Genomic DNA, 26,908 nt, shown 5'->3' on the forward strand with positions numbered 1-26,908 from the left:
TGTTTTATTCATTTTATTGATATAAAAATGAGTATATCTGCAGGCTCAAATTCAGACATATGAGAGTTCAAGAATTACAATAAATTAAGATGGAAAAACTTTAATTGAATTGGAGTAATATTACATTTAGTTAGATAAATATGTGAATTTTAGTTGTAAAAAAATATTGTGTAAGACGTAAGAAATTAGGTTGAATAAATTTAATTCAATTACTTGTTACCAATTGAATTAATTTAATTTGGATAAGTTATACATATATGCGTCACAATGAAAATAAGATCAGAAACTCTTTCGTTTCCTTTGTCCGTTTTTTTTTTCTCCAAGCAGAAACTCTTTCTTTTGCTGATGCAGCCGTATTACTTTTTTGATTTAGTCTTCATACGCCGTCATTAAAATCTCCGACTCCGTCTCACTGCAGTTTAGCGCTCTCTTTTTTCTCCACGTGTTTCCATGGTGACTCCGGAAATCGGCGATCCATTGAGAATGTCTTTATACAACTGCTGTGCAAACCCAGGGTTACCAAGTCGAGCGCAATTACGCTAACTCATATCTGGTCTTTTGGAACCGACATCCCCAGCGTCGGTAAGCAAGTTCAGGCGGATTTCAGCCAGAGTTTAAGGGTTTAAGTCAGGGTAGTTTAAACATGCTTTGTGGAAAATCCCCCAGAAATGCATGGATCAAAATAAATAAATTAACATTACAATACAAATAAAAACTCAAAAAAGTTGATTTTGCATGATATAGGCCCTTTAACACTCCAAAATTCAAATTGAAATTCAAATTTTATTTATAAAGTGCTTTACAGATTCAAAACAATTTACTCATAAAACACAGAATCCAATCAATCCTACCCACCCAACAGAACAAGACATACAATAACACATGATGAACACAACTCAAAGTGTAAATAGAAATAAAAACTTATGTGGATACAAAAGGCAGTGATACCAACAAGTTTCCTATTTGGAAGCAGCAAGAGACTAGAAGTCAAGAAGACTTAACCGTTATACCTTTTACAAAATTTAATTGATAAGACAAACTCTTCAAACTACGTGGAGTGAACCTGTTTAGCTTGGAGGTACGTCGTCATTAAAGCGCGCGCGCGTGTGCTCCTGACAGCGGCGGAAGCTGTGATAGAGGCGCGTGGCTGGGAACAGAAAACTAGGGCAAAGTTGACAAGCTCGCAGCGATGATGTCATCGTGAAAGGGCTCCCGGCTCCGTCGCACGCCCGACCTTTCCCCTACTTTCCCTTTTCCAGCTGACAGGAGCAGCTAGTGTTGTCAGCAGCCGCGCTCGGGGGGACAAGCACCGCAGCAGGTAATGTCGTATTAGTGGCTGATGTTTGCGTGATTTTTATCCACACAGGTGAGGACAGTGGGTTCGACTGGTAGGTTTTAAACTGGACTCAGAAACTAGTTTTAATTAGCTTTTAGCTGCTTTTGACGCTGCTGTCATCAAACGTAAATAAAGCTAGCTTGGGTGTTCTTTATGCATTATAAAGGCCTGGGTTTACCTTTTGGGCTTGTATTTAGGCTAATGTAGTGAAGTTAGCTGCTAAAGAGACAATACTTAATGTTTTTAACAACACAAAAGAAGCAGCATTTGAATTAGGAGGGGTTATGTTAAGGTGGTGGCTTTAGGGTGCTAAACCCATCAGAATTTCACACCCCTAACACGCACACACTGCCTGAACAAACATTTGTGGGGTGACCAGCAGATATAGGGATGTAGGTTACATTGCTAAGAAAAAACCTACCAAGTAATGTCCACCATGTCTAACAGCTTGCAGATTAAACATCTTACCTTTGATCATTAAGGATTTTAATTCAGTGTTACCTAACCATTGTCAAGCAAACAGCCAGTTTGGTTCAAAATGTTGTTTCTGGGTGTGGTATGCGTGTAGCAACTAGGCTATAGGTTGTTCTATTGTTCTGCTTAAAGTCAAACAAAACATTTTAATTTCATTTAAACCAGCAACTAAAAGAATCAACAAAAAAGAAAACCAGACTGTTTTGGGTAAGCTAAGAAACTAACTGTCTTTCTTATTCCTCTGTAACTGAGTGGGTTATGTAATGTTTCTAAATAGGTTCATGATCAATAAAAACCAGGAAATAGCAACACTTGATTTGTTTTTCTGCTGTCAGCCTTCCTCACTCCTACCTTCCGTTTTTTGTAGAAATTAGTGGAAACTATGAAATGAGATCCAAACCTGTTCTCTCACATTTTTGGCGTTGTAACCATTCATTTTAACAACAATCCCATTCATATAATGATTGTTGTTGCTGATCCGATTCATAGTGAACATTAGTTAATTCTGAACGAACTGAGTCACTGACCTAAAATCAATCTTTAGCTAAAAATTCAATCAGTGTGACTCAGAGATAAATACCTGGATATTGATCAGTGCAGGTGAAGTTTTCAACATTCCTTGTAAATCTTGCAACATACAGTAGTGGGGCAAGAAAGTTTTCCCAGTGACAGTGCAATGACGTACTTTTTTGCCCCACTGTAATCAAGTGTAAATTATATATGTGTACAAACAAACAAGTAAACATCATTTTAGTTTCAGTTCAGCCCACTGTTTTCCACATGAAAATAATCCAAAAGGATCATTCTTAGAACATTGTAATAATGTTGATTTGTTTTTCTGTTGCTAGGGTTCCTTACTTTTACCTCCATTTGTTCATTTCAGCCAGTATGAACGCTGACAATGGTGCTCATGATTATGGATGGGATTCTCTTTCTGTACAGACTGGTCACTTGCTCTTTAACTGTGATATGTTTTTTAATATTTTTATTTAAAAAAAAGAATGAAAAAAAGAAATTTGCAGTTTGTATAAGCATTACCTAATGATTAAATTCTTTAGGACGATGTGAGAAGTCTCTGTAATTATCACTTTATTTTGAAGGGAACTTCAAAAGTCTTTGTTAATTGATTTTTGATAAGTGATATAAAAGATTATTCTAATTTTAACATGTCAAAGCTGAACATAATATATCTTAAAAAGTATTTTTTGATCATATTTGACATTGGTAAGTACTTTTTTATTTTTTTTAACATTAGCTTTAGATGCTATCAACCCCAAACGTGAATGTTTGCTGATGATCTAGTGTTTTCTGACTTGTTATATAAACTGATTGGTCGATTCAATTTCTTCTTTTTTTGTTCTTTTCCCTCCTAGATTTGCACATAAAGTAGCCTTGAGGGAACAGCTCGACATGTGGATGAGCACTTTTGCACGTTTTGCTCTGCCCGGCCTGCAAAGGACCACCTCAGCCTCGGCCTGTCTGGCACTTAGGGCTTGTCGTCAGCTGAGGCCAACTGCAGCTCTGCGGCCCCCTTTCATTGGCCCGGCGCACATTTGTGGACACCAGACCCTTGGGTCTGCCTCCATACCTTTTGCTCGCCAGTCAGTGAGGCATGTCCGGGCCCTGGACGAGGAGCGGGTGGTTGAGGTGGAGTGGGAGGATGGAGGGCAGAGTCTGTACCCGTTCACCTGGCTGCGGGACAACTGCCAGTGTCCGCGCTGCACGCTGGAGTCCGCTCAGGCCCGCCTGCTCTCGCTGTCTGACCTTGACATCCACACAGGAGTGGATGTGGTGGAGGTCACAAATGACAACAAGGTGGGTTGTTTCACCCTTTTTTTCCTCCCACTTTCCCTTTATTCCGCTTTGATTTCTTTAAAATTTGCTTTTCATCACAAAATAACTCAAAAAAAAAAAAGTGAAATTCTTTAGAAAAAGTTCCCACCTTAGATTTAGTAATTCAACTCTCTTGTAAAAACATAAAAAAATAGTTTTAAAGTAAAAAATTAAAAGAGATTTTAAGTTGTTTTGAGTTCCTGGGGTGTGAACTTTATCTAGGCAATAACAATACACAGTTTTTCTTATTTTTTAGCAACTTTTAATGAGATTTCTTTTCATAAATGTTTTCAGGACACAAGCTTTGAAAACTGTCAAATAAAAGTCTCCATGATCTCTAACATGCATAGAAGAGTTCATGGTTACCTCAGTGGAACAGATAAATCATCAGGTTGACTTTTGTAGCGTTGTCTCCATTTATCCACCTTACCTTTTACGCTAAAGAGGCTCAAACTCCTGGCCCATGTTTACTTCTAGATAAAGATTAAATTTGACCAAAACAATGTAATTTGACACTTTTGATTTTATAGTTTTTATCCCTACAATAAACCAAATAGACTCTCACTTGACTGTAAAGCTACGTTCACACCAAACACGATTTCCATGTCATGCTACGTTCACATTGGACTATTGCTAGCTAACGGTGATACGAGCGCATGTACCTACAGTTGAATCAGGCTTGTTGCGAAAAGTTAAAGTGGTCCAAATCTTGTAAATCTTTTTCTTTAACTCCTCTTTTCCAATATATGTAAGACTTGGTGTCATATCATTCCGGTCGGGCACAAACCGCAATTTTTAGTTTCTCCTCCATGATCAATTTTCAAACAGTTGGTACTTCTTGGATTTCAAAGCAACGCCATCCATACATCACTACTAAATCAAAGTCCCTGATTGGTCAAAGTTCAACCTGGTTTGACTTTTAACGCTCATTCAATAGCTGCACATTTTGTACATAGAGCCCAAAAAAATCATTAAAACTTGTGTAGCGATGCATGAACACAAGAGTTTTGAGCGCACGTTTACATTTTTTTTATCAAAGAACACACGTTGCAGAGGACGGTGGGAATGTAGCGTCACTATAAAGGCCCGTTCACACCGGGGCGAATTTCACCGGCGATTTTCGCCGACGTTTAACGCCTCGTGACTAAACAAAGGGCACCAATGAGAGTGTGCACACCGACGCGAAAAAACGCCACGCGTCAAAGCGTAAAAAAAAAACGCCTCTGGTTCGTTTTTTTTTTTTCGACGCGTCGCGTCGAAATCTATTCGACCAATGAGAATGGCGCTTTTGCACACGTGTCTGGAGCTTCTGAAGTTACAGTAAAACACAACTTGGGGGCGCTCAAACACAAAACTGCCTTTCTGAGCACACATACCAGCGAAGAAGATAGACGTCAAGTAGCGTCTACACTGCTGCGAAGAAATAATGACGGACATTCTAAAATATCCCCGAACCAAGCACCAGTTGGAGCTACTGGTGCTTGAAATATTCATGTTTTCTTTGTATTATTCTGACAAGCGCGTAAATACTTGCTCTCTTCTTCTGAGTGAAAAGCGACTTTAAGAAGCGTAAAGTTGCGCAGCGCCACCTTGTGTACAGGAGTATTTCTGTTTACATTAAGCGCCATCTAATGTCAGGGAATGAAATTGCATGTTCGCTCGGCTCATCGTCAGCGAAAATCGCCTGGGTGTGAACACAAAAAACGTGGCGAAAAACGCTGGCGAATAACGCCTGGCGAATATTCGTCCCGGTGTGTACGGGCCTTAAGAAGGGCCTGGTTCAAATCCTGGCTGGTTCTTTTCTGTGTGTCAGTGTGCATGGTCTCCTGGTTCATGTGTGGGTTTTCTCCAGCATTCCAGTTTCCTCCTGCATTCCAAAAACACGCCATTGGTTAAACGGTGGCCTCAAATTGTCCCTTAGATGTGATTGTGTGTGTGTGGTTGTGTTGCTCTGTGACATGCCTGTTCAGGGTGTACCCCACCTTCGCCCGACACTAGCTGGGTAGCTCCAGCAACCCCAAGAGTCTGCACAGGAAAGAAAGTGACTAAATAAAAAGGTTTTCTTCAAAATTCTGCTCCTATTAAAGATTTTCTTTTTCATCCCAGTATAATAACTCATTAGTCAGACATGACAGAACATACTTCTTTAAAAAAAAAAAAAAAAAAGACAATATCTCACACTTGGAAAGCGACCTCTCTGTGATAAACTGGACGTCATAGAGGGAAGAGAATCTAATTACGGCGGAGGCGCATGCTTAGCCTGACCTTTGAGGCCTCTGCATGCGGGACCCGTCTTTTTCTGTCTGAAGACTTTCCTTGTAGTCGGCTACATTCAAATTCCTTTATTGTGGCTGTCCTTCCAGGTAACTGTGAGCCTTTAGACTCCGGTTGGCCGCCTTTTTGGAAATACTGTTTGTTTTGTGCTGATGAAAAAGGAAAAGCGTTACTTTGTTTTTTTCATCTCCTGCTTCCTGTAAACAGACTTTATTGATGGAGCACTCTAGTAAAATGCTTGTCCTTGGTTTCTCATTAGAGATTACTCCCTGCAGGCAGAAAACCTCAAATATTTAAAGCGCACGAATAAAAGAAAGTAAATACTACTTCTAAAAATACATTTACTTGAGATTCATCCAAAACAGTATATAATTTTAAGATAAAAAAAGATTTTGTTGCTTGATATTGCAAAGGTTAAATAGAAAAAAGCTAATCATATGTGCAGTGGGGCAAGAAAGTATTTAGTCAGCCACCAATAGTGTGAGATCTCCCACTTCTAAGATAGATAAAGCCTTTAATTTTCATCATTGGTATATCTCAATTATGAGAAATAGGTAATGAAGGAGTGGCTTCGTAAGAAGCATTTCAAAGTCCTGGAGTGGCTCAGCCAGTCTTCAGATCTCAACCCCATCAAAATTCTTTGGAGGGAGTTGAAAGTCTGTGTTGCCCAGCGACAGCCCAAAAACATCACTGCTCTAGAGGAGATCTGCATGGTGGAATGGGCCAAAATACCAGTAATAGTGTGTGAAAACCTTGTGAAGACTTACAAAAAACATTTGACTGCTGTCATTGCCAACAAAGGGTACAAAACAAAGTATTATATTCCGCCGTAATTTACAGATAAATTCTTTAAAGAGCAGACAATGTGATTTTCTGGATTTTTTTTCTGTATAATTGGTGGCTGACTAAATGCTTTTTTGCCCCACTGTGTCGTGAGGTAAAGAAATGTCAACAGCCTTTGCTTGTATTTTTTAGGTGTCCATTGTGTGGCCCGACCAACACATGAGTGTGTTTGATGGAGACTGGCTAAAGAAGCACTGCTTCTCTGCTGCTGCCAGGCAGGCTATGCAGGAGGAGCTCTTCCTCAATGGTGAGTGTTGGCTTTTACATTTTTCCTTAAGAGCTCAATTTGTAAAACCTTTGTTCCTCTTGATAAACGTGTACGTCTATTTTTGATAAGATCTTTTATAAACCATGATGTTTTTTGATGGGTTGAAATAGATATTTTGTTTGTTACAGTTATAATGAAAAATCTCACGTAAAGACCACAACTTTTCAAACGAATATTCACATGTGACCAATATTAATCTGTGCAATATGCGCAAAATGTATGTAGTGGCTGTGTGACATGGCCTTTAAATGATATGGTCCCACACAACACACTTACCAGACATGACAATGGTAGGTTCCATGTTCCAACTATAAAATCATCCCTTAAGGTGGCTGCACCTTAAGGGATGTCAAAGCAGTTCCCTTGAGGCTGCACGGGCATTAAGGGAACTGCAAGACACACCTGCGCTCCTCCTAAGATGTGGCATTTCCTCCGTATGGAGTAGATGCAATAAAGTAACCAGTAAAGACCTTTGCAAACATGAATGTAAGCATTAACCTCCATGGAGCCTCTTGTGCTCATATTTATGGGAATATCCTGAATGGTTGTATCTGATTGTTATCATTTTTCATTTAGGATTTGTTTGTATGCCAAGTTCAGTCAATTTAACCCAAACTGAAGCCATGAAATGGTACATTTTAATAAATGCATTGTGGTCCTGCAAGATAAGCCAGTTTAAAGTTTATTTTGATGGCCTTTAGCCTGCCCATGTTGAAGTCGGGATGATTGTTCTCCTTCTGTGCTTGGCCTGCTGTCCGCCATGAAAACCCCAGCACAGTCTTCTTCTGAGGAGCTGTGGAGATGACAGGACTCCCAATTTCTCCCGCAAGTCTGAGGTGTATAAATAGAAAAGAAACTGTGCGAGCTCCACCTCCTGCAGGGACCCGTGCTGCCGGCCGCCCGCGCAGACTCACAGGCTGTCGGTGTCGCCCACTGTGTTGCGTTTGACAGTAAGTCAATAATCCAGGCAGACGTGGCTGCTTCCCGCTGTGCTTTCTGGAGCTTCTCCGAGCAGTTCAAGACGAACGGAGTTACGTTCACAGGGGAAATCAACAAACATGATCCACACAGTGCCACCTGCTTTTTTCTCCTGTGGGCTCTCTGAAGCCGGAGGATTAATTTAAAGTGTTAAGGAAAGTTTCTTCTCTTCCCAAATGTTCATGTATCACACCATTTCGTTGGGTAGGTGAAGGTATTGCAACGATAAGCTTTCAAATATTTCACAAACAATTAAACTGCTGGAAAATAAAAAACTTCAGAGAATCGTTTGACTGAGACTAGCAATTACTTTGTGATTGTGGTGGATGTGATGGAAGAAAAACACTTCTCCATCACTTCCCAGCTGTCTCACAATTAGAAAGAGGAGGGAACAATGTTGAATTGCTCTGTTTCCATGGCCATCATTCAGCAGGTGTTTCCTGTTTGGAGTTAAGTAGAAACAAGCAAGTCCACTTAAACTGGTTAGACATCCTGCCTTATTACGTGAAGCCACATAATGGAGATCAAAGCTGACAGTAGAACTTTGGTGTAAATGTAGTGATCACAGCTTCAAGAAAAACAACAAGTTATACAATGTTTGCTCTGAAGTTTGACATGTATGACAAATTTCACTCTTTATATGGTTTTACTTTACTTTTCAAGCAATCAAGACCAAAACATTTACAGAAGACAAAAAGAGATTTACATTCAGACATAAATAAATAAAACTTAATATAAGTCATTATTTGATTGGAAAATAAAAAACTAAAAGTAAAATAGATACTTATCCCTATATATACATCCACATAAGTAATTGTTTTTCATAAATAGGCATATTTGTGCTCATACATACAATACATATTGAACCTATTACATTTGAAGTTTGTCAACAACAGTTCAATTGTTGAGTAACCCTTGTGCTATCCTAGGCACTTTAACGTTGGGAGTAGGATCATCTAGACCCACTAGACAGTGCTCTGAACCTTTTTTCTTCAATGATTTGTGATCTTCACTGGTGTCCATGGATTACTTGAAATCTTTCTACTTTTATCCACCTTTGTCATGGTAGGGAGAACATGTCAATGTAAGGGTGGGGTCACCTAAGATAACACAAGGGTTAAAGAGTGGGAAATGAGTATATTCCCACCCCTATTATGTTAATTTTTATGATTAAGTGGCGGCTGGGTAGCTCGGTTGGTAAGGTGAAAGGCTACCATGCAGGAATCCAGGGTTCCACTCCCGGAGGGGAATGAACAATGGCACTGGGGGCAATTAACATCACCCAGTGAGGGTTCTTGGGTAGGACTCTTAATGCTACTGCCTCTTCCTGAGTGCGGTTCGGCTGTGGGATAAATAAATTAATTAAAAAGTCTCATTATTATAACAAATAGAATGATTCAATTATTGACGGTCTTTTGGTCATTTTGTACCTGCTTTAGTTCATTTGTTGTTGAGCTATAAGTTTGTTTTGTTGCATTTGTCTTCAAAGAAACCTAGTTTTAATGTTAAGTCAATGTACAGACATAATTAGAGGTCCTGTCATACGTTTTGAGCGTTGGCCGTTGCTCAGCAGTCTATCTGAGCCCAAGGACATTGCGACCACTAAATGGCTTGTTATGCCAACAGGTCAATCATTACTTTTTTAATGTAAAATAGTTCTGCTTCGGCCGGAAACAAACTTTCAGGCTGGCTTGAAAACACGTTTCCCCTTCTGTATCTGGATTTATTACTCTTGTATATTTTATAGGGGTAAACCACATCATTTTTATTTTTGGTCCAGTGGGGTTTTCATAGAGCTGAAGATTGGAGGATCACCTTTAATAATAATTTAAAAAGAAACAGCCACTGTTATAATGGGGTCAAACTGAACTTATGACCAGAGGCCGCCTGTGTGGACATCCTATTCAGGTTACATAACTACAGTAGTTCATTCTGCTTCAATGGAGCCCTGTGACTGTGCATATAGAGGGTTAGCTCCAATATTAGGTTGGGTCTTAAGAGGTTACACAAAAAAAAAAAATGGATCTCCATCGCAATTGTCACATAAATTAGTTACAGAGCCAAAAACGAGTCTAAGTTTTACATTGGAGTGAATGGGGACAGATTTACTTGTGTACAAAGCTACTAGTGGTTTATTGGTGAACTGCACCTGGCTATGGTTACTTTTGTTTTTAACCAAGCTTCAATCAGGAAGCCAAAATGTTGCAATGCCTCCACATGTCAACATTTTACTAATTTTTTCATTGCCACTCTTTTGCTATTCATCAAAACTGATGCCTAAAATAATAATACAACAGCGTGTTACAGCTTGTAAAAGGAATGTACATTTGAATTATAAATATAGGTAAACATAAACTGCTGCTGAGATAAATGTGAAAGGTTTTGTTGTGAAGAAAGTGCTCGTTCCAGCTGTGAAAAGACCATTAGTGCCCCCTCTCTGTTTGTCTTTTCTCAGAAGTAAAAGAATTGTCCTTCTGTTAAGTTTTTTTTTTTTTCCGTTAGTGACGTTACCAAAATGTGAGGGTGGCTGTTTCTTGTTGTTTTTTATTTTTTTAAATCCAGGACAGCAGGACGGCTAACTTTCCTGCAGATTTACAGTCTGCCAGACAGCAGAGAGGGTTCGGCTGTGGAACAAGGTAGCTGCACTCGAGTGGAGGGGGGGCTGGACTCAAGTCGTTTTGTGTACACACACATGTGGTCCTGAAGGACCCACAGGGCTGCGCGGCTCTCAGTCTGTTCCACACTGATTAAGGTTTTGTGTGTTTGTGTGTGTGTGCTTGCCTCCATTCACGTTGGAGTGTAAACAAATCCCCCTCCTCATAATAAGCAGTTTGGGATGATCTGTACTCCATCTTTCTCCATTCTCGGAGCCGGGAGCTCTCCTGGAAGACGAGGCTGAGCTGATGCTCCTCCGCACTCCAGAGGAGGACGTGCACGTCCTCACTCTGCGTTTGATTATTTCATCCTGAGTGCTTGACTGAAATTCCATGAGCAAACACCAGTAAAGTCCAGATTCCCGCAGGATAAATGATTTCCAGAATTCTCCCCGAGGAGCTTCTTTCTTTTGGTCACATTAGCATAGTCCCCAGTTTGAGTTCACGCTTTCATGCAGCACACCCAGATTTTTACAGACCCGGGTTTTCCTGTTTTAGTGTTTTCAGCGGTGAAATTCAAGCGCACAGGGATCGCAGAGGTCAATATGATAATTGGAGCTTTGGGGTTATAAATCAGACTGCACTGTACCTTCTGTTTTTCTCTTTGAGTCAATGTTTTTCCACTTTGCTTTTACTGTTACCATGGAGTTGTACATCCAAACAAGTGTGTAGAGTTCACCGCTGAGACATGGAAATGATCGCCATTAGAAAACACAGTTTCACTAAGCCGCAAGGTAATGGCAGTAAAGTATTCGGACTTAAATTTCGGGTTTTGCTTACATTTCGAAGTAACCGTTTCCTTGGACTAAATGTTCCAGATCCTGCTGATGGGTCATTAAAAAAAAAAATCTTAGTTTTTATTTTTTATTTTTACAAACACACCTATTTGAGGTGTTTCCAGAAAAACCTGAACAAAGAGGTCGAATGTGACACTGACGAAAAGCAGAGGAGCAGTAAAATCGCTGACGTTTGCATAACGGTGAGATGCTCGTTCAGACCTCCATCTGTCTCTGCCATATGGAAAACGGATTTAGAGGAAACGGAGGGGGGGGGGTCAAGAAAATAGCTGCATGTTCTTACGAAATCCAGAATTAGAGTTGGCAGTATTACCTTTCCTGGGAAAGAGCAGATCCCTGAGCCTGCAGATCCGTGTAACCAGGGAGTCAAACTTATGCTGCCTGCCCGGCAGAAGCGGACAAACACACTTTTCCTTGACATGGAGACACACTCTCTGTGTCTTGCTGTTTGGTGTTTCGACTCTCGAAAGAGATTATTTAAACATACCGGTAATATACTTTACACTGGCCTTTTGATTTAACAGAAGATGCATCAACACTTTTATGTATTACATGAAAAAAAACCTGTGATCAGTTAATTCACTGCAAAAACTGAAAATTAAGAAAGTAAAAAACCCTTAATTCCAGAAAAAATGCCTTATTATTTTTTCTTAAAAAAAGAAATCTTGCTAAGACCATTTTGCTTACCCCATTGGCAGATTTCTTTGACTATTTGAACAAATCTTTTTTTCAAATTCTAAGATTTTTTTACTTTTTTAGGGGGCCCATTTTTGTAGTGTTTAAATGTTGTTCATTTAAAACGTTGCATAGAGTTTTCCGTAAATACTTGGTCTCTACTTTTAACACTCCCTCAGAAAGACAATTTGACCGGATTAAAAAAACACAAAAAACAAACTACCAGCAGAAAAGAAATACTAAAGTGAAGTCCTGACATTTTTTTAGAACATCCACCCTATGAACAGCCACTAACTATTTCAGCTGTTCACCTGACAAAATTCTGGCCTTTAAAAAAAACAAAGACCTGTTTAACCCTCTAAATAACACATGCTCTTTGACCTACTGTAACTCTAACACGCAGAGAAAAGCGGCTTCTTCCTGTAAGGTTGCATCACATGAGTTTGCATGTTCATGTGGAGGTTTTCTCTGTGCACTCGGCTTCCTCCCACAGTCTTTAAACACGCTTCATAGGATACCGTATTTTCCACACTATAAGGCGAACTTAAAGCCTTAATTTTTTCGACAAACAGCAGTGCACTTTATAATCTGGAATGGATTAATTGTGGTCGTATTTACTGATGTCGAAGCGATTTCCAGAGGCACACAGTGTTTTTTTATTTTTCCTTACAAGTTACCATCAAGGTTGGAAATTATTTAGAATACGCTAGTGTGGCTAACGTGTAGCGTTGTCGTACTGTTTTTTTATGTGTTACTAAGAAAGTTGGTAGTTAGCGTAGACACAGTAATGTTTGTTTTAATGTTAACTGTTTGTTGTTGTTTTTACATGTCGCAAACATGGCTGGGCGTTACAGCCATTATGAATACCCTAACACAACTAACGCCTCTAACGTTGCTAACGTGTAGCATGTTACAAACAAGTTCTAGAGTTACTGTGAACACAGAAATAAGTCCGCCATCCAGTCAGACTTTATTAACTAAGTGTTTTGTCCTGCTTAATGTGCCTTATATGACATAAGTTAAAAAAATAGACCATTCATTGACAGTGGCCTTATAATCAAACAGGGGCGTCAAACTCCAGGCCTCGAGGGCCGACCTCCTGCCCGTTTTTCAGAAATCCTGCCTCATCTGCTGTTGATTACCTGTATCAGGTGTGTTTAACCAATAAGGAGCTTTAATGGCAGGTTGGTTAGAAAACATGTTGGACACCGGCCCTTGAGGCCTGGAGCTAGACACCTGTGATCTAGTACATCCTATAGTACGCAAAATACAGCAGTTGGAGATTCTAAATTGTCCCTATGTGTGAATCTTTGCGAGTGTGTGGCCCTGTGAGAGAGTGGCGTCCTATCCAGGCTGTACCCCGTCTTAGCCCAACACTAGCGGGAATAGGCCTAAGCAACCCCATGACCCTGAATGGGATTCAGGCAGTGACGTGCAGTCAGGAGAGGCAGGTGAGGCTGTGCCTCACCTGTCATTATGGGAAGAAAAGAGAAAAAATAAATTCAATTATTATATTTAATCAGTAATTTGTGCTTTGCAGTCATTTTGCATTTAAATGTAACATTTTTGGGTGTTTTTTCTTTTGAAAATCGCTGAATATCCGCATTTGCCGTTCAGATACTAAGTGACGTGCGATGAGGCACCAGCCCGCTGAGCCTCACCTTGGATTGCGCAATACCTATGCAGTCAGACGGTACTGCTGTCTCTCTGTGTGTCGGTTCAGTCACTTGTACTATATGAGCTGAGTTTACATAATTTAGCAGATGTATATGATGTACAGTGTTTGTTTTTATAAATAACTGTATGTGAGGGACGTGTTTCTTGTGCTGAGCGCTAAACGCCGGCAAAAACGCCGCTGGGTGAGGCCAGAAGTTCCCGTGCCTCAAGTTAGGGGGCGCCGGTGAGCCCTGAGAGTAGGACGCTAAAAAATAATAGAAGAAGTGATGATGAGTGAAGTGCAAGAGGCAAGTCATTTTCTTCAGAAGGAGCGGCATATGGTTTTATTTACAAGTAAAGGTAAGATGATAATAAGGTTTGTGCTTTTTCTATGCTGCAGTTTGTATATGAAAAAAAAACATGTTGAAATGATATTTTAAACAAAACACGTTAACTGTTGTCAATCAAATGGTGAATAAGTTACTCAGTATGTTTTTTTTCCAACTTTATTGAACAAAGTATTAACATACAAAATCCAGCATCAATGAATGAATCAGATAGCATCAGCAGTGGTAGTCAATGTCATCAATCCAAACTTATTGAATCATCTCAAGTAAAAAATATAAAATAAAATTATCAGAAATATATCCAAAATAGAATTTGCTGATAGACAAATAAAGTATCTTAAAATATATAAAAGGGGATTACAAGATAATAATAATATTTACAATACAAAGTTTTCTTAGAGGGGATTACTTATCAAACAAAAAAGCACAAATTGTTTCAGTCTTACTTGTTTTGGGTGTGTTAATTTTTTTTTATATAGTCGTAAAACTGGAGCAACTCGATCTTAAATATGGTGAAATTGGGAGTTGTTTTTTTTTTTTATTCTGCACTTATGAATGTAAAATTTGGAATCGAGAAGTAACAAATTAATACTTTTTTCTACTTTTTTAACATCCGAATTAAAATATGCGACTATTTGTTTCAAATTTAAAACAATGTTACAGTTTAATTTGCTGTTTACAAAGCATTCTAATTGGTTCCAAAATTCACGGGAAAATTTACAAAAGTATAAAAGATGAAGAACTGATTCAGGGAAGTTTTTCAGTATGGTTCATATGTTTGTAAATCTGACTGATGACGTCAGTGCCTCACCAGCCGTTAATCTCACCGCACGTCACTGGATTCAGGGGGTTCAGAAGATGGATGGATAGTTCATTAGAAGGAATAGAGACCAACTCGGTGCTGGAACAAGTCCTTCAAGTTCTTTAGAGAGCTAACCTGGATCAAGTCGCATCATTCTTTTCTAATCTGGCTTCATAACTTCATAACTTGCATCCAAGAAATATCATGGAAGCTCTTTCTGCTTTAAAGTTTTTAATATGCTGGACTGAACCATTATCAGGGGGTGTGGTTTACAACCTTTGTTTCCCCACATGGCATTCAATGATTGAGATCATTGGTTTTACCTAAAGGAGAGTCCTGGTGGAGGGAGTTCCTGGGAGCAGCAGAAGCTTCTGTCACTCACAGCGCAGTTATCTTAAACGACTCCTCATTTCACCAATGAGTCTGTCAGCTATTCACTCAGCGCCTGCCAGATGCTTTCAGCTCTATACCCGTGTCATCATCTCAGGCCTCCCATTCTATGCTTGTCATGTTTGTTTAGTCAGGGCGGAAATCATGAATCATTTTCTGTCACTGCTATTTAACCACCTGATACAAAACCGGTTGCATAGGTTTCAAATTGAACCACTGATTGATCTGTTGTAAATGTTGTCATTCTTCAGGCCCAGAGGCCACAATGCACCGTATTCACTACAAAGGATGATTTTGGTAGTATTCTGGTTACATCATGACTTTAGTCATTAGTTAAGAGCAGATTAGTTGTGTATTGTTTGTCTAGTAGAAATAAATGTCCCAGCTTGGTTTATTTTTGACTCACCTGTCTTTTAAAGACAATTTTGTTGTGGACAGACAAGGACAAAGATTTTCACTTTTTTTCCTTTCATGCTCAAGTTTATAACTCATTTTACATAATAACAAAAAAACACTTGGGGGCCAGGGCACAATTAAATGGCGTATACTTATATAGAGCTTTTTTACCTTCTTCAAAGGCCCAAAGCACTTTACAGTCACAGTCCCATTCACCCAGTCACACACAGGTGACGGCTCCGCTGCTGAACACTGGCCCCAACCTACCACCAAAGGCAGGTTGGGGTTTAGTGTCTTGCCCAAGGACACTTTGACACTTGGTTGTGCAAGGTGGGAATCGAACCCGCAATATTAAGATCATGGGTCGACCGCCCTACCGCTGCACCACGGCCGCCCATTAATTAAAAGACATGTCACTCTCTTTGTTTGTTGTGATTCTTTGGTTCTTTTCAATTAACTCTATTTATGATTCTGCTTCTTCTTAAATTAAGAAGTGTTTTGAACAGTATTTCAGTCAAGGTTTGTTCTGGTTTGTCTGATAAAAAACGAACCCCTGGGGAGGGATTGGATTGTGTTTTTGTTTTCTTCTTTTCTGTCTGCAGAAAACAGTGGGGCAGCAGAATTGAAGCATTTCTTCTGTCTAAAACAGTCTCTATCTGTCCTTCAGTTTGTTCAGTGGTTTTCTGTTGGCTCCATCTTTAAAATCTCATTCATGATAAATATGACATTAATAGTATTGTTTACTTTTTTATGAAACTTCCACAATAATACTGAAGTATAAATGACTTTTCTAATACACAAAGTAAGAGCTAAACGCCATTATGCTTATGCAACATAGAGACAGGTGTCACTCAGACCAATTTATACACATTTTAACTATTTTGATCTTAAAGGTTTTATATTCTATACTCTCCCAAATATGGTTTGGTTTTCCAAAGGGGAAGTGGGTCTTCAAAGTCTTCTTTCATGAAATGTTTTACCACTAATCCAAGTGGCTTCATCAGAACTGATGAAGACCTGAAGGCCGTGTCAAACTGCCACTATGTTCATTTTCCACGTATGCAATGTGGGTCTTTGGTGATACATGCGTGATTTACGTAATTCATGGGTGTTTCTTGCATTCGTCATTCACTGATGTACGCAAATGTCCGTCAGGGTTTTGGCCGACGGGTCTTTACGTGAATTTGAGTTTTGAGGAGACTCGGCAATGAATCGATTAATTTGAATTTGTTGTTTTAGACAATTTATTTTTAGGGAAAATCGAGATATCATTTGCCTTCTTGCGCTACCGTTTGGAGTTAAGTTAGTCCGCCAGTCTCTCGCTAAGTGCAGATGTTAAAAGAGCAGCTAAAAAAGAAAGGAGTTACTTCTATGAGGATTAAGAACTGGAGGATAAACGTGTTGGACTTAAAGCAGCAACAGAAAGTTTCATGAAAATGGTTGATTTGGAGACGGCGGTGTCGTTACAAACTGATGCTATGCTAACATCCTATGATGCTATGCTAACGAGCTTTGTGTCGTCTACATGTGATCACGATCCGGTTAAAAAGTCAGGCTATATCTTCACAGAGCAGACTATAAGACGTGGTGGATAAATGCTACAAAATTAATTCAGAGAACATTTATAAAAACTGGATTTTATAAATATAACAACAGGCACATCAAATGTGTTCTTTGCATAGTTTATTTTCACTTTTTTTCCTTTCATGCTCAAGTTTATACCTCATTTTACATAATAACAAAAAACACTTGGCAAGCCAGTTTTAACGTGGTTCATTTGTGCTACATGTGTGAAAATTTCATGTGAAGACCACAATTTTTCTCACTTCTTTCACATATATTCACAAATGACCAATTTTCCTCCATGCAATATGCGCAAAATGTGCGCAGTGGTTGTGTAACACGACCTTGAAGTCCAAAGGTCATGACTCAAATTTAAGACATTTTCTTTTTTGTTGAGGTTTCTGTTTGAATCAAATATACCAGAGTGTGTAACTGCTCCTTTCAGTGCAAACCTCTTACCTCTTGTTTTGTTGTGATGGGTTTAACCTTTTCCCAGCATCAGGAGTGTCCTTTAATAGATTATAGATGATGCTGCAGAGAAGACGCTGTAAACGAGCAGCTCTCATCACCGTCAAGGTGCTGCTCCACCCGAGAGTTCTCTTCCAACCGGTGGAACCCAGACCTCAGATTAACAGAAAGTGTTACAATAATGTTGAAACTAAAAAGCAGAGAAAATCCCATCAATCCAGAGCAAATCTTTCAGACCGACCTGAGCCAGAATGTTCTTCTGCAGTAATCTGCCCGTGTTCTAAAGTTTTGACGGGTCCTTTATTTTGCTTCGAGCTCCTTCATTTGTCATCAATTAGTCTTTAAGTGGAATGGACGTTTACTGTAAACCCAATGATGGATTGGACCCCCACCCATAAACACTCTCATGAGTTTGGCTTTCGCTCCATTAAGTCAAGGTTCAGAAACTTGGCCAGACAGCAGCACATTCAGTCAGCTGCTCTTCTGCTGTTTGCTCGCCACTTTTTTCCTCTTTATCCTCACAGGAGGTCCGTCCAGCAGTGGAATATTTTTTTTTTTCCATAAACAATTTACGGTTCAGGAAATAAAAGTTCTCCAAACAAACAGTGCGGCGTAGATGTATGTACGACGCGCCGTGTTTTTAACAGAACAGGGAGAATCTCCGCTGGGCTCGTGGGTATTTGCCATTTGTCACGTTAGCTTTTACTTCGGCGTGGTGTGTTGTAATGGGCTCCTGATGATTTTAGCAGCTCGAGTGAAGAACGTCAGACGTGCTGGAGGTCAGCCAGACCTTTGGAAATAAAGCCAATTCTCTGGAAACGTAAAAAAAGAAGCATTTTCAGTCATTTCACCATTTTTCTCCCACATGCTGCGCTGATCCATCACTGTGTGTTCCTGTAATCCTTTCACACTGGAGCTAAATCTGGGTTAACCCCCCCTGCTTTGTCACCTCTTTTGAGGTGTCAGCACCTTTAAACCAGACCGCCCAGGAAGCTGAATGATTCATATAATTGGGTTTGTCGTTTGTTTGGCGGAACTGATGCCCGGTTTGGGATTTGAGACAACGCTGACTGCAGGTTGATGACAAAAAAGTGAAGGACAGCCCCCCACAGACCCCATTATGTCTGTGGGTCAACCTGACATAATGGGGTCTGTGGGTCAACCTGACCCACAGACCTAATTTGCGGAACTGATGCCCGGTTTGGGATTTGAAACAACGCTGACTGCAGGTTGATGACAAAAACGTGAAGGACATGATGGCAAAAGCCCCCCACAGACCCCATTAGGTCTGTGGGTCAGGTTGACCCAAAGACATAATGGGGTCTGTGGGTCAGGTTGACCCGAAGCAGGTGGAGATGTTGCAGCTTAGCATTATTCCATAAAAACAAACCAAAAAAAGCTGAAAAATCTCTTTCTTGGTTTTGGTGCCTTTAAGTGTTTAGCTCACTGTGGGTGGGTGGGTGGGTGGTGGTGGGGATTGAAGTGACCCAGGAACATTGGCGCTTGGACTGTTGTGTTCAAAACAGCTGATCGATGGAATAATTTTGAATGTTTTATCATAGTTGAACTGATACCTGTACAAAGGTAATAATCTATAAATCCACAAATGGAGCTCATTTTTAGTGCAATAAATGGAAATGAAATTGTAACGTAAAATTCCTAGAAAACATATAAACCATAAAAGATAAGTCTATTGACTTTGTATGGTAATTTCAAATGATTATAACATGAACTTTTACTGTTGAGGAAGATTGAAAATATCTGTACAAAAATGAATATTTTGTTTTTTTTATCCTTTGGAATGTTTTGTTATTATTTTATAATGTTTCTGTCCTTGTGGCCACACCCAGCAGATTTTCTACATCGCAAATATGATCTTTTTCAAACTGCGTTTTTTTCCCATTTGCTCCGGATTCACAACAATTTGAGTAAAGAGGCTCAAGACCCACCTTTTTAATTTAGCTTTTAGTTGATTTTAACTGCTAATTTAATGTTGAAATGCCTAATTTTCCAGAAATATGTCCTCCATCATCAGAAAAATGCTGCAAGAACACGTTAAAAACACCATTTTTATCAGAAGGAGTCTAGGTAAATGTTTAATTTTGATTGCTGTCAGTGTCACATCAACTGGAGCGACAGAATCATTTTCAGAAGAATCTCCATAAAATCTCCACAGTTTGAAGCTGTAATAAAAGCAGGAGCCCCCCCCCCCCCTTCTTTTATTCTGTAATTAACTGCCCATCTGGCTCTGAAACGGAGGAATCCTGAGGCAGACTGCTGAAGTGCGGCTGATCTGAGGTCTGAGATGCAACACAAGCACGCCGCTAAACAAAAGCAGGGATTCAAGCAGAGCTTTGAAGGACTCCCAGACGCTCCAGACGCCAACGCAGGCCTTTCAGCTTTTAACGGCGCACGGAGGGGGGAGCCAAACTGCCAGGAGCTGCTCGACAGCCGCAGGAGCCGCAGCCTCACACGTCCTCGTCCGGAAAAAGCTGCTGCAGCGGGAGGAGCGGATTCCGCTCCTGCACCATCCCGTCAGGTTGTCAGAGGTGTCCTGACCAAAGAAATTTCAAACGAATCAACACGCAGCCCAAAACTGGCAGGGGGCTCGTACTCATGCGCACATTTAGTAAAAAACACACGTGCATGCGCCGGCATCCTGACACCATACATGTGTTTAAGTGGAAACTATGTGAGCGGAGGGAGGCTAGGCTGCTCCTGACAAAAACCAGCACCTTTTAAAATACAAACACGCTTGTTTGTGTGTAAGGATGACACGGATGCTTCAGGGTTGCTGGGATGTGGACTTCATGGTCTGCTGGTACACTGTGAGCTGTGACCAGTCCTCTCAGCAAAGGTTTAGAGCTTCCTGAAGCTCTACATACTTATACTCACATTCAAGTTATACTGCAAAAACGGGCCCCTTAGAAAGAAAGAAAAGATTCTCACCCCATTGGCAGATTTGTTTTTTCATTGGCAAAAATATCTACCAATGGGGAACAAAAATGGTCTTACCATCACCTTTAAATTTTAGGAAAATAATTCTAGTAACCAAGACATGTTTTCACTTTTTTAAGATGCAGGTTTTGCAGTGTTTGTGCAGGTTGTTGTTTTTAACATGTTTGTGTGGCATTTTTCCAATGCAGGATCTGCTGGCCACAAAAAGCTAAAATCCTGTAGACTTCTATTAAAAAATAGTCAACTATGATTTCACACTGCCCAAAATGAAACAATTTCAAGATCTTCCAGCTGAACATGATCTTTAAGACTTTCTCAAAAGTCCCCCTGCCTCCAGACATTTGGTTTCTAGAATAGTGCATTTATATAATGATAGCTCCAGGGTGAAATCAACAAAAACTTGGAGCGAGGAGTTGGGCATAGAAATATCAGAATCAAAGTGGGAAAAGTGTTTATCCAAGATTCACTCTTGTTCTGTTAACGGCAGACACCAGCTGAAAAAATGTAAAATCATCCATCGGCTCCACTTCTCTAAAGTACAATTCCACAAAATGTATCTTTCAATTACTCCCATTTATGACAAATGTAAAATATCTGACTGGCTCATGCTTTTTGGTCTTGACTGGCTTTTGGGACAGAAAATTTGACTGGTATTCCAAAGCCTATGGCTGCTTTAGTCCACCGGATGCAGAGTTTGCCATTTTTAATAATAAAGTAAGAAAGTCCCACTATCTGTCACACACCTAGGTGTGCAAAATTTCCACATTTGACCCATCCCGCAGCGTTAAAGGTCTTGCCCAAGGACCCTCAATGAGAAATGTTAATTGCTCACCATTGCTTTGGTAATTTCCCCACTACCCCACTACCATTGTTCATTCCTCTCCGGGAATTGAACCCTGGATTCCTGCGTGGTAGCCTTCCACCTTACCAACCAAGCTACCCAGCCGCTGAAAGTTAGATTTTACGTAATGCAGCAACCACTAGAACTAGGGTTGATGACTGGAAAAAGACAAATTCTGCGAGAGTTGAAATCTACAGCGTCTCCCCACTTTACAGTGACAATGCTATGCTATCTCTCATCCAAATTGAAAAAATGCGCCATGTCAGGACCGCCTCAGTTAAGGTTCACAATAAACTCTGGACACAATTCTGAATCAAATTCAGAAAGTTACATTTATTTAGCTCTGTATTGAGACTGCATTTTTCTTTTCTTGAATAGAATATAACTGGTAATTATTTATTTACTTTTGTACGGGGGGCGGTTAACCACGACTCCTGCTGCTTCATCACAGCGGTGATCAAAAATCCCACACCGTCACGGTTCTAGATCGAACCACCAATCCACCCCTGTCCTGCTCAAACACCTGAACTCTTGTCATGTAGGAAATGATGATAGCCCTTGTGCTATCCTATGGGGTCAAGATGACCCCACCCTTACATTGACGTGTTCTCCCTACCATGACAAAGGTGGACAAAGGTGGAAAGATTTCATGTAATCCATGGACACCAGTGAAGATCACAAATCATTGAAGAAAAAAGGTTCAGAGCACTGTCTAGTGGGTCTAGATGACCCAACTCCCAACGTTAAAGTACATAGGATAGCACAGAAGCCTGAAATGTGCATGTGTGCGCGTTTTCATTGAAAGTGGTCACTTGGACGCACGTTGCAGAGGGGGGGTGTGAACGCAGTTTCAGACTCTCTGCGTCTTTAGACTTGTTTGTTCATGCAGCAGGTCTGGGAGCTTTGAATTTGGTGGTGATTTGGATCCTTTTGTGTTTGCCTTCCCTTTGATCGGAGCACAATTACTCCAACTAAACTACGGGATTATCCAAAACAGCAAAATATCCCAAAACATGAAACTAAAATGGTCATTATTTCCTTCGCAATGATGAAGAAAGACTCAACCTGGCTTCCCGCCACATCAGTGTGTGGTCCTTAAGCCGCTCCAGTTCGCCTGCTTTTTTTTTTTTTTTAGTTTTGTTCTGACTACACCCCCCGAGCTCCTCACTCTGAGACTGTGTGACTTCATCGTCATATCTGTTGTCAGCGGAGCCTGAGGCGTCTGTGCTGCAGCTCTGGCCGCCTCAGGCTCTTCATCACCACACGTGGAAGGGCAGAGCCGAGCTGCGCCTTTGAAAACCAATAAAAACCGTGGCCTTGATGTTCCTGAGTGAAGTCAAACTAAAGCTAGACTGCAGTTTGAGCCTTTTCCTTTATTATGTCAGGGGAAAAAACTCCACTTCTGTTGGAGCTTTGGAGAAGATTCAGTTATTCTGATGGAGTGTATTAATTCTTAAAAAAAACCATCTGGACCAAAAGTACAAATAATTAAAAATGATGTTATTAAAAGACCAAATCCGTGTCAACAATGACAGTAGACTGAAGACGTGTTTTTGGACCAAACGCAGCTTGATGAGTCACGAACAGCTGTTGGCTTTCATCATCATCTTCTCAGGCTACGTTCACGTCGCCCTCGGCAACGCACGCTCAAGCAGCCTCTTACAGTAAAAAGTCTAAGTTAAATGTGTGTTTTTTCAAATCTCTCGTGTTCCCACGAGCCGTTAAATGTGCGTTAACAGTCTAACCAGGCTGAACTTTGACCAACCAGAGATTGTGACGCATGGATGACGTCCCCCTTATGGAACTGGAGTGTCAACCGTTGAAAAATTGATCATTGAGGAGAAATGAATAGTTGCGGTTTGTGCCTGGATGGAATTATATGACACCAAGTATTAAATAATGGAATGTGTGAAAGAAAGAAAGAAGAGGAAGCCCCTCCCTGCCTGTCCAGTGTGAACACGATGGGCTGCACTACAGGTGCCTTCAAGAACCAGCGTCAAACGCCTGCTGTGTTCGTAGTTCACCCCTGAGCTCCGGGCATATTTCTTGACCTGCACCTGATCCACATGCAGCCAGAGCCGTGATGTTCCTGTCACACCGTACACCGCGGCGCCGCTACCACACACTCACCCTCCCTTCATTAGTAATAGTGGCGTTCTGGCTGGACCTCTGACCTCTGACCTGGCCTGTCGTCCTCCACCATAACGAGCTTCCACAGGTTTGAATTGATAAACCAGAAACCGATTGTAGCAACCCGTGCAGCCTCTGTTTTGCCCCCCCCCCCCCCCCCCCCCAGTTTAGAAAAAAGTGAGGGGTTAAAATCCGACCTCATTCGCTGACGTCTTCTGCTTTTTCTCTAATCTGCATCTAATCAAGGATGTTTGAAAGGTTTTTTTAGGCTGATAAATACTGAAGAGACATAATCAGGCTTCCTTTTCCCGCTACTCCTGCAGATGTACTTTGCAGCTGTTTCTTTGGAAGCGACTGGAGAGAGACGGCTTGGAAAAAGGAGTGGAGACAGCTGGGTGGAGGTTTTTTTTTCCAGTGGGTCTGATGGAGACGTGTAGTTTTTCTCTCAGCCGTTCGTCATGAAGGATGCACTCTGCAGCGTTACTGCAGTAGTGAAGGCTCCAAAACAAACTTTGGTTAGGAGCACTTTATGCTCTTATTTTGATTTAAAAAAAAGATTCATTTTTAGCTGATTAACAAACCTTTAGCTCATTATGTCCCGCAGCAGTCCTGGACTGAAGGGAAAATAGTTTATTTTTGCAAAAATTTGACCCAGACACAAAAAAATAATAACATCACAGCGAGAAAAACAGTAAAATATCTCAAACGGAGCTCAAAAAAATCTTTTCAAATCCACTAATAAAACCAAAATACACGTGTAAGGGATTTCCAAAACAAAGTTTTGAAATTATTATGAGATGGCCACAGGACTTAAGGTATGGTGGCCATTTTAAAATGTAGCAATTTTGACGTTTTCGGACAAGATGGGAAAAAAAACCTTTTGGTTAAGAAAAAATGTACACACCAGCATCAGCCACCAGGTTAAGTCTACAACCACAACTGACAATTCGTTGACCTTTAACCTTAGCAAGAAGCCACCAACTAGAATAAAAAAAGAAAAAAACTGCTTTGGCACCAGCTACAAATTTAAATTCCTCCTAGAGATTTCAGTTTATTGCCTCCTAACTCCTCGAGCATCATTGGGAAGCTGTTTGGGGGAAAATGTTGTAGATTTTGAACAGCTGTAGTGTAGCAAGCTCAGAAAAATTTGCGTTCCCTTCTTGTTTGTGTTTTCTTTTTACCGGAATATTGTGAAAATGGAAAACAGGAATCCCTGGCTGAATTCAATAATATGAACATATTAGGTAGGCGGTAGATAGGAAGATAGGTAGGTATAGACCTGGTTAACAATAAACCTACGTTGCCAAGGAAATTGAAAGCTTTACTTTTGCTCATTTTTCTAAAAATTATATAGCCGTGTTCGTCCCCCCAAGGCGGCTAAGAAATGAAATGGTTGCTATGGAGATGGAACCAATAAAAAAAGCTGCCATTTTAAAAGAAGTTCTTTTTTTTTCTTCCATGAATTCATCACATGCAGCTCTGAAAGGGGGCAAGCAGTGCCTGTGGTCCAGACACCACAGCTTTAATTCAAACCACTTTTTCTACCGTATTTTCCGGACTATAAGTCGCCCTTTTTTTCATAGTTTGGCAAAGGGTGCGACTTATACTCCGCAGCGACTTATATTAGAAATAAATGGAAATAAATACATTGTTAACCCTCCTGTTATGTTCATTTGTGAGGAACAGAGATGATGTTCCTGGGTCAATTTGATGTTTGAGGTATGTTAAGTGTTAAGAGGATGTTAAGTGACTCAGAGAATCAGCAAACTTTTTTTTAAGATCTTGAAGGCTAACAACACAATATTCTATTTTCCAATGATTTCATAGATTCAGAAATGCAATAAAAATGACAACTGTTTCTACAAATACAGGATGAAAACAGAGTATTAGTTGGCCAATGATGCTTCATGAAAGGAATAAATAAATAAGTATGAGAAAGAATTACTGTGAAATTATTAGATAAACAGTCTGCTATGATTGTGTCATATAAGGTTGTGAAAGTTAAAATGCGACTTATAGTCCAGTGCGACTTATCTGTGTTTTTTTCTACTTTATAATGCATTTTTGGGCTGGTGCGACTTATAGTCCGGAAAATACGGTAATTACTCTAAATTTTAAATTAGTGGGGGAAAAAAGAGAATAGATTCAACTGTAATTGAATCAGAGGGGAAATTACCTAAAAACAGAAGAATTTGCAGTTTTTGAAGAACAGCGAACTAGGAAAATAAATAAAAAAGATGTTTATAGTTGAATTTTTCAGCACATTTGGAAGATTTGGATCCATTTTAGTAAAAAAAAGGGTTTCTGGGACGACACGGCTTCAACGGATTAGTCCTGACTGGTGTCCATCCGTGCCATTCAGCCGAACAGAACCAAAGTGGAGATCTATTTGTTTGATGTCCATTTGGAAGGAGCAAACAGGCGTCGGTGCAACTGGAAGATAAGAGGTGGAACAATGCGGAGAGGAAGCCGCTTTCACAGACGGCGTTCTTACAGGAGCACATTTGTGTCTCTGTTCCACTCGGCTGCCCCAGAACAAAGCCTCCTCTGATGTTCCGTCTCGTTTCAGAGCGTTATTACTGGGACTCCAAACTGCGCATCCCCACAGCCGATTACCAGGAGGTGCTCCATGATGATAAGGCGGCCCTCGCGTGGCTCCTGGCCCTGCGCCGCGTTGGCATCGTCTACCTGAAGGGGGCGCCAGCAGAAGAGGGCCAAGTGGCCAGACTGGCGGACAGGATTGGCTATCTGAGGCTGACGTTCTACGGGTAAGACCAAGTCAAATTTAAATCCAAGACCCCCCCCCATCCTGGTGTTCAGCTTCACATCAGCGAGTCGGTTTGGCCTTTCATCCGCCAGAGTGCATCACTTTGGGTTTTTGCAGCGGAGATAATTTGAGGATGAAGATGAAGGGAAACAACCTGAAAGCATTCCAAACCAAGACCCACTCGGCCAGAACACAAAGCGGACGAAGGTCCGCCATCAGAGGCGCTGCTTAACAACACATCCCTGCCAACAGACGATGACTCATTAGTGCTCGTCTGCTGCTGCATCTCAATGAAGAGTCGTAGCTGTAACTGTAGAGTGTTACAGACTTAAGAGTCTATAGTCCGAGGACTCTGCCCACGCTCCCCCCTCAGTGATCCCTCCCAGCTTTTCAGCAAACGCCGATTAATTGTCGCCGCTGATCTTCTGCAAGCAAACGCGTAGAGGTTCAAGCGGGGC

General features: G+C 40.6%; 1 protein-coding gene across 1 annotated transcript in view; it reads left to right on the plus strand.

Moving 5' to 3' along the window:
• The first annotated feature begins 1,191 nt into the window (after nucleotides 1-1,191).
• bbox1 (gamma-butyrobetaine hydroxylase 1) overlaps nucleotides 1,192-26,908 on the plus strand; it is a 29,830-nt gene continuing 4,113 nt past the window's right edge. Inside the window, exons 1-4 of the mRNA XM_004066938.4 lie at nucleotides 1,192-1,318; nucleotides 3,184-3,625; nucleotides 6,893-7,007; nucleotides 26,253-26,451. Of these exons, the coding sequence (XP_004066986.1) occupies nucleotides 3,221-3,625; nucleotides 6,893-7,007; nucleotides 26,253-26,451 (719 nt within the window). The 5' untranslated portion in view covers nucleotides 1,192-1,318; nucleotides 3,184-3,220. The remainder of the gene's footprint in view (nucleotides 1,319-3,183; nucleotides 3,626-6,892; nucleotides 7,008-26,252; nucleotides 26,452-26,908) is intronic.

The sequence above is a fragment of the Oryzias latipes genome, chromosome 3, assembly GCF_002234675.1.
Source record: "Oryzias latipes chromosome 3, ASM223467v1".
NCBI lineage: Eukaryota > Metazoa > Chordata > Actinopteri > Beloniformes > Adrianichthyidae > Oryzias > Oryzias latipes.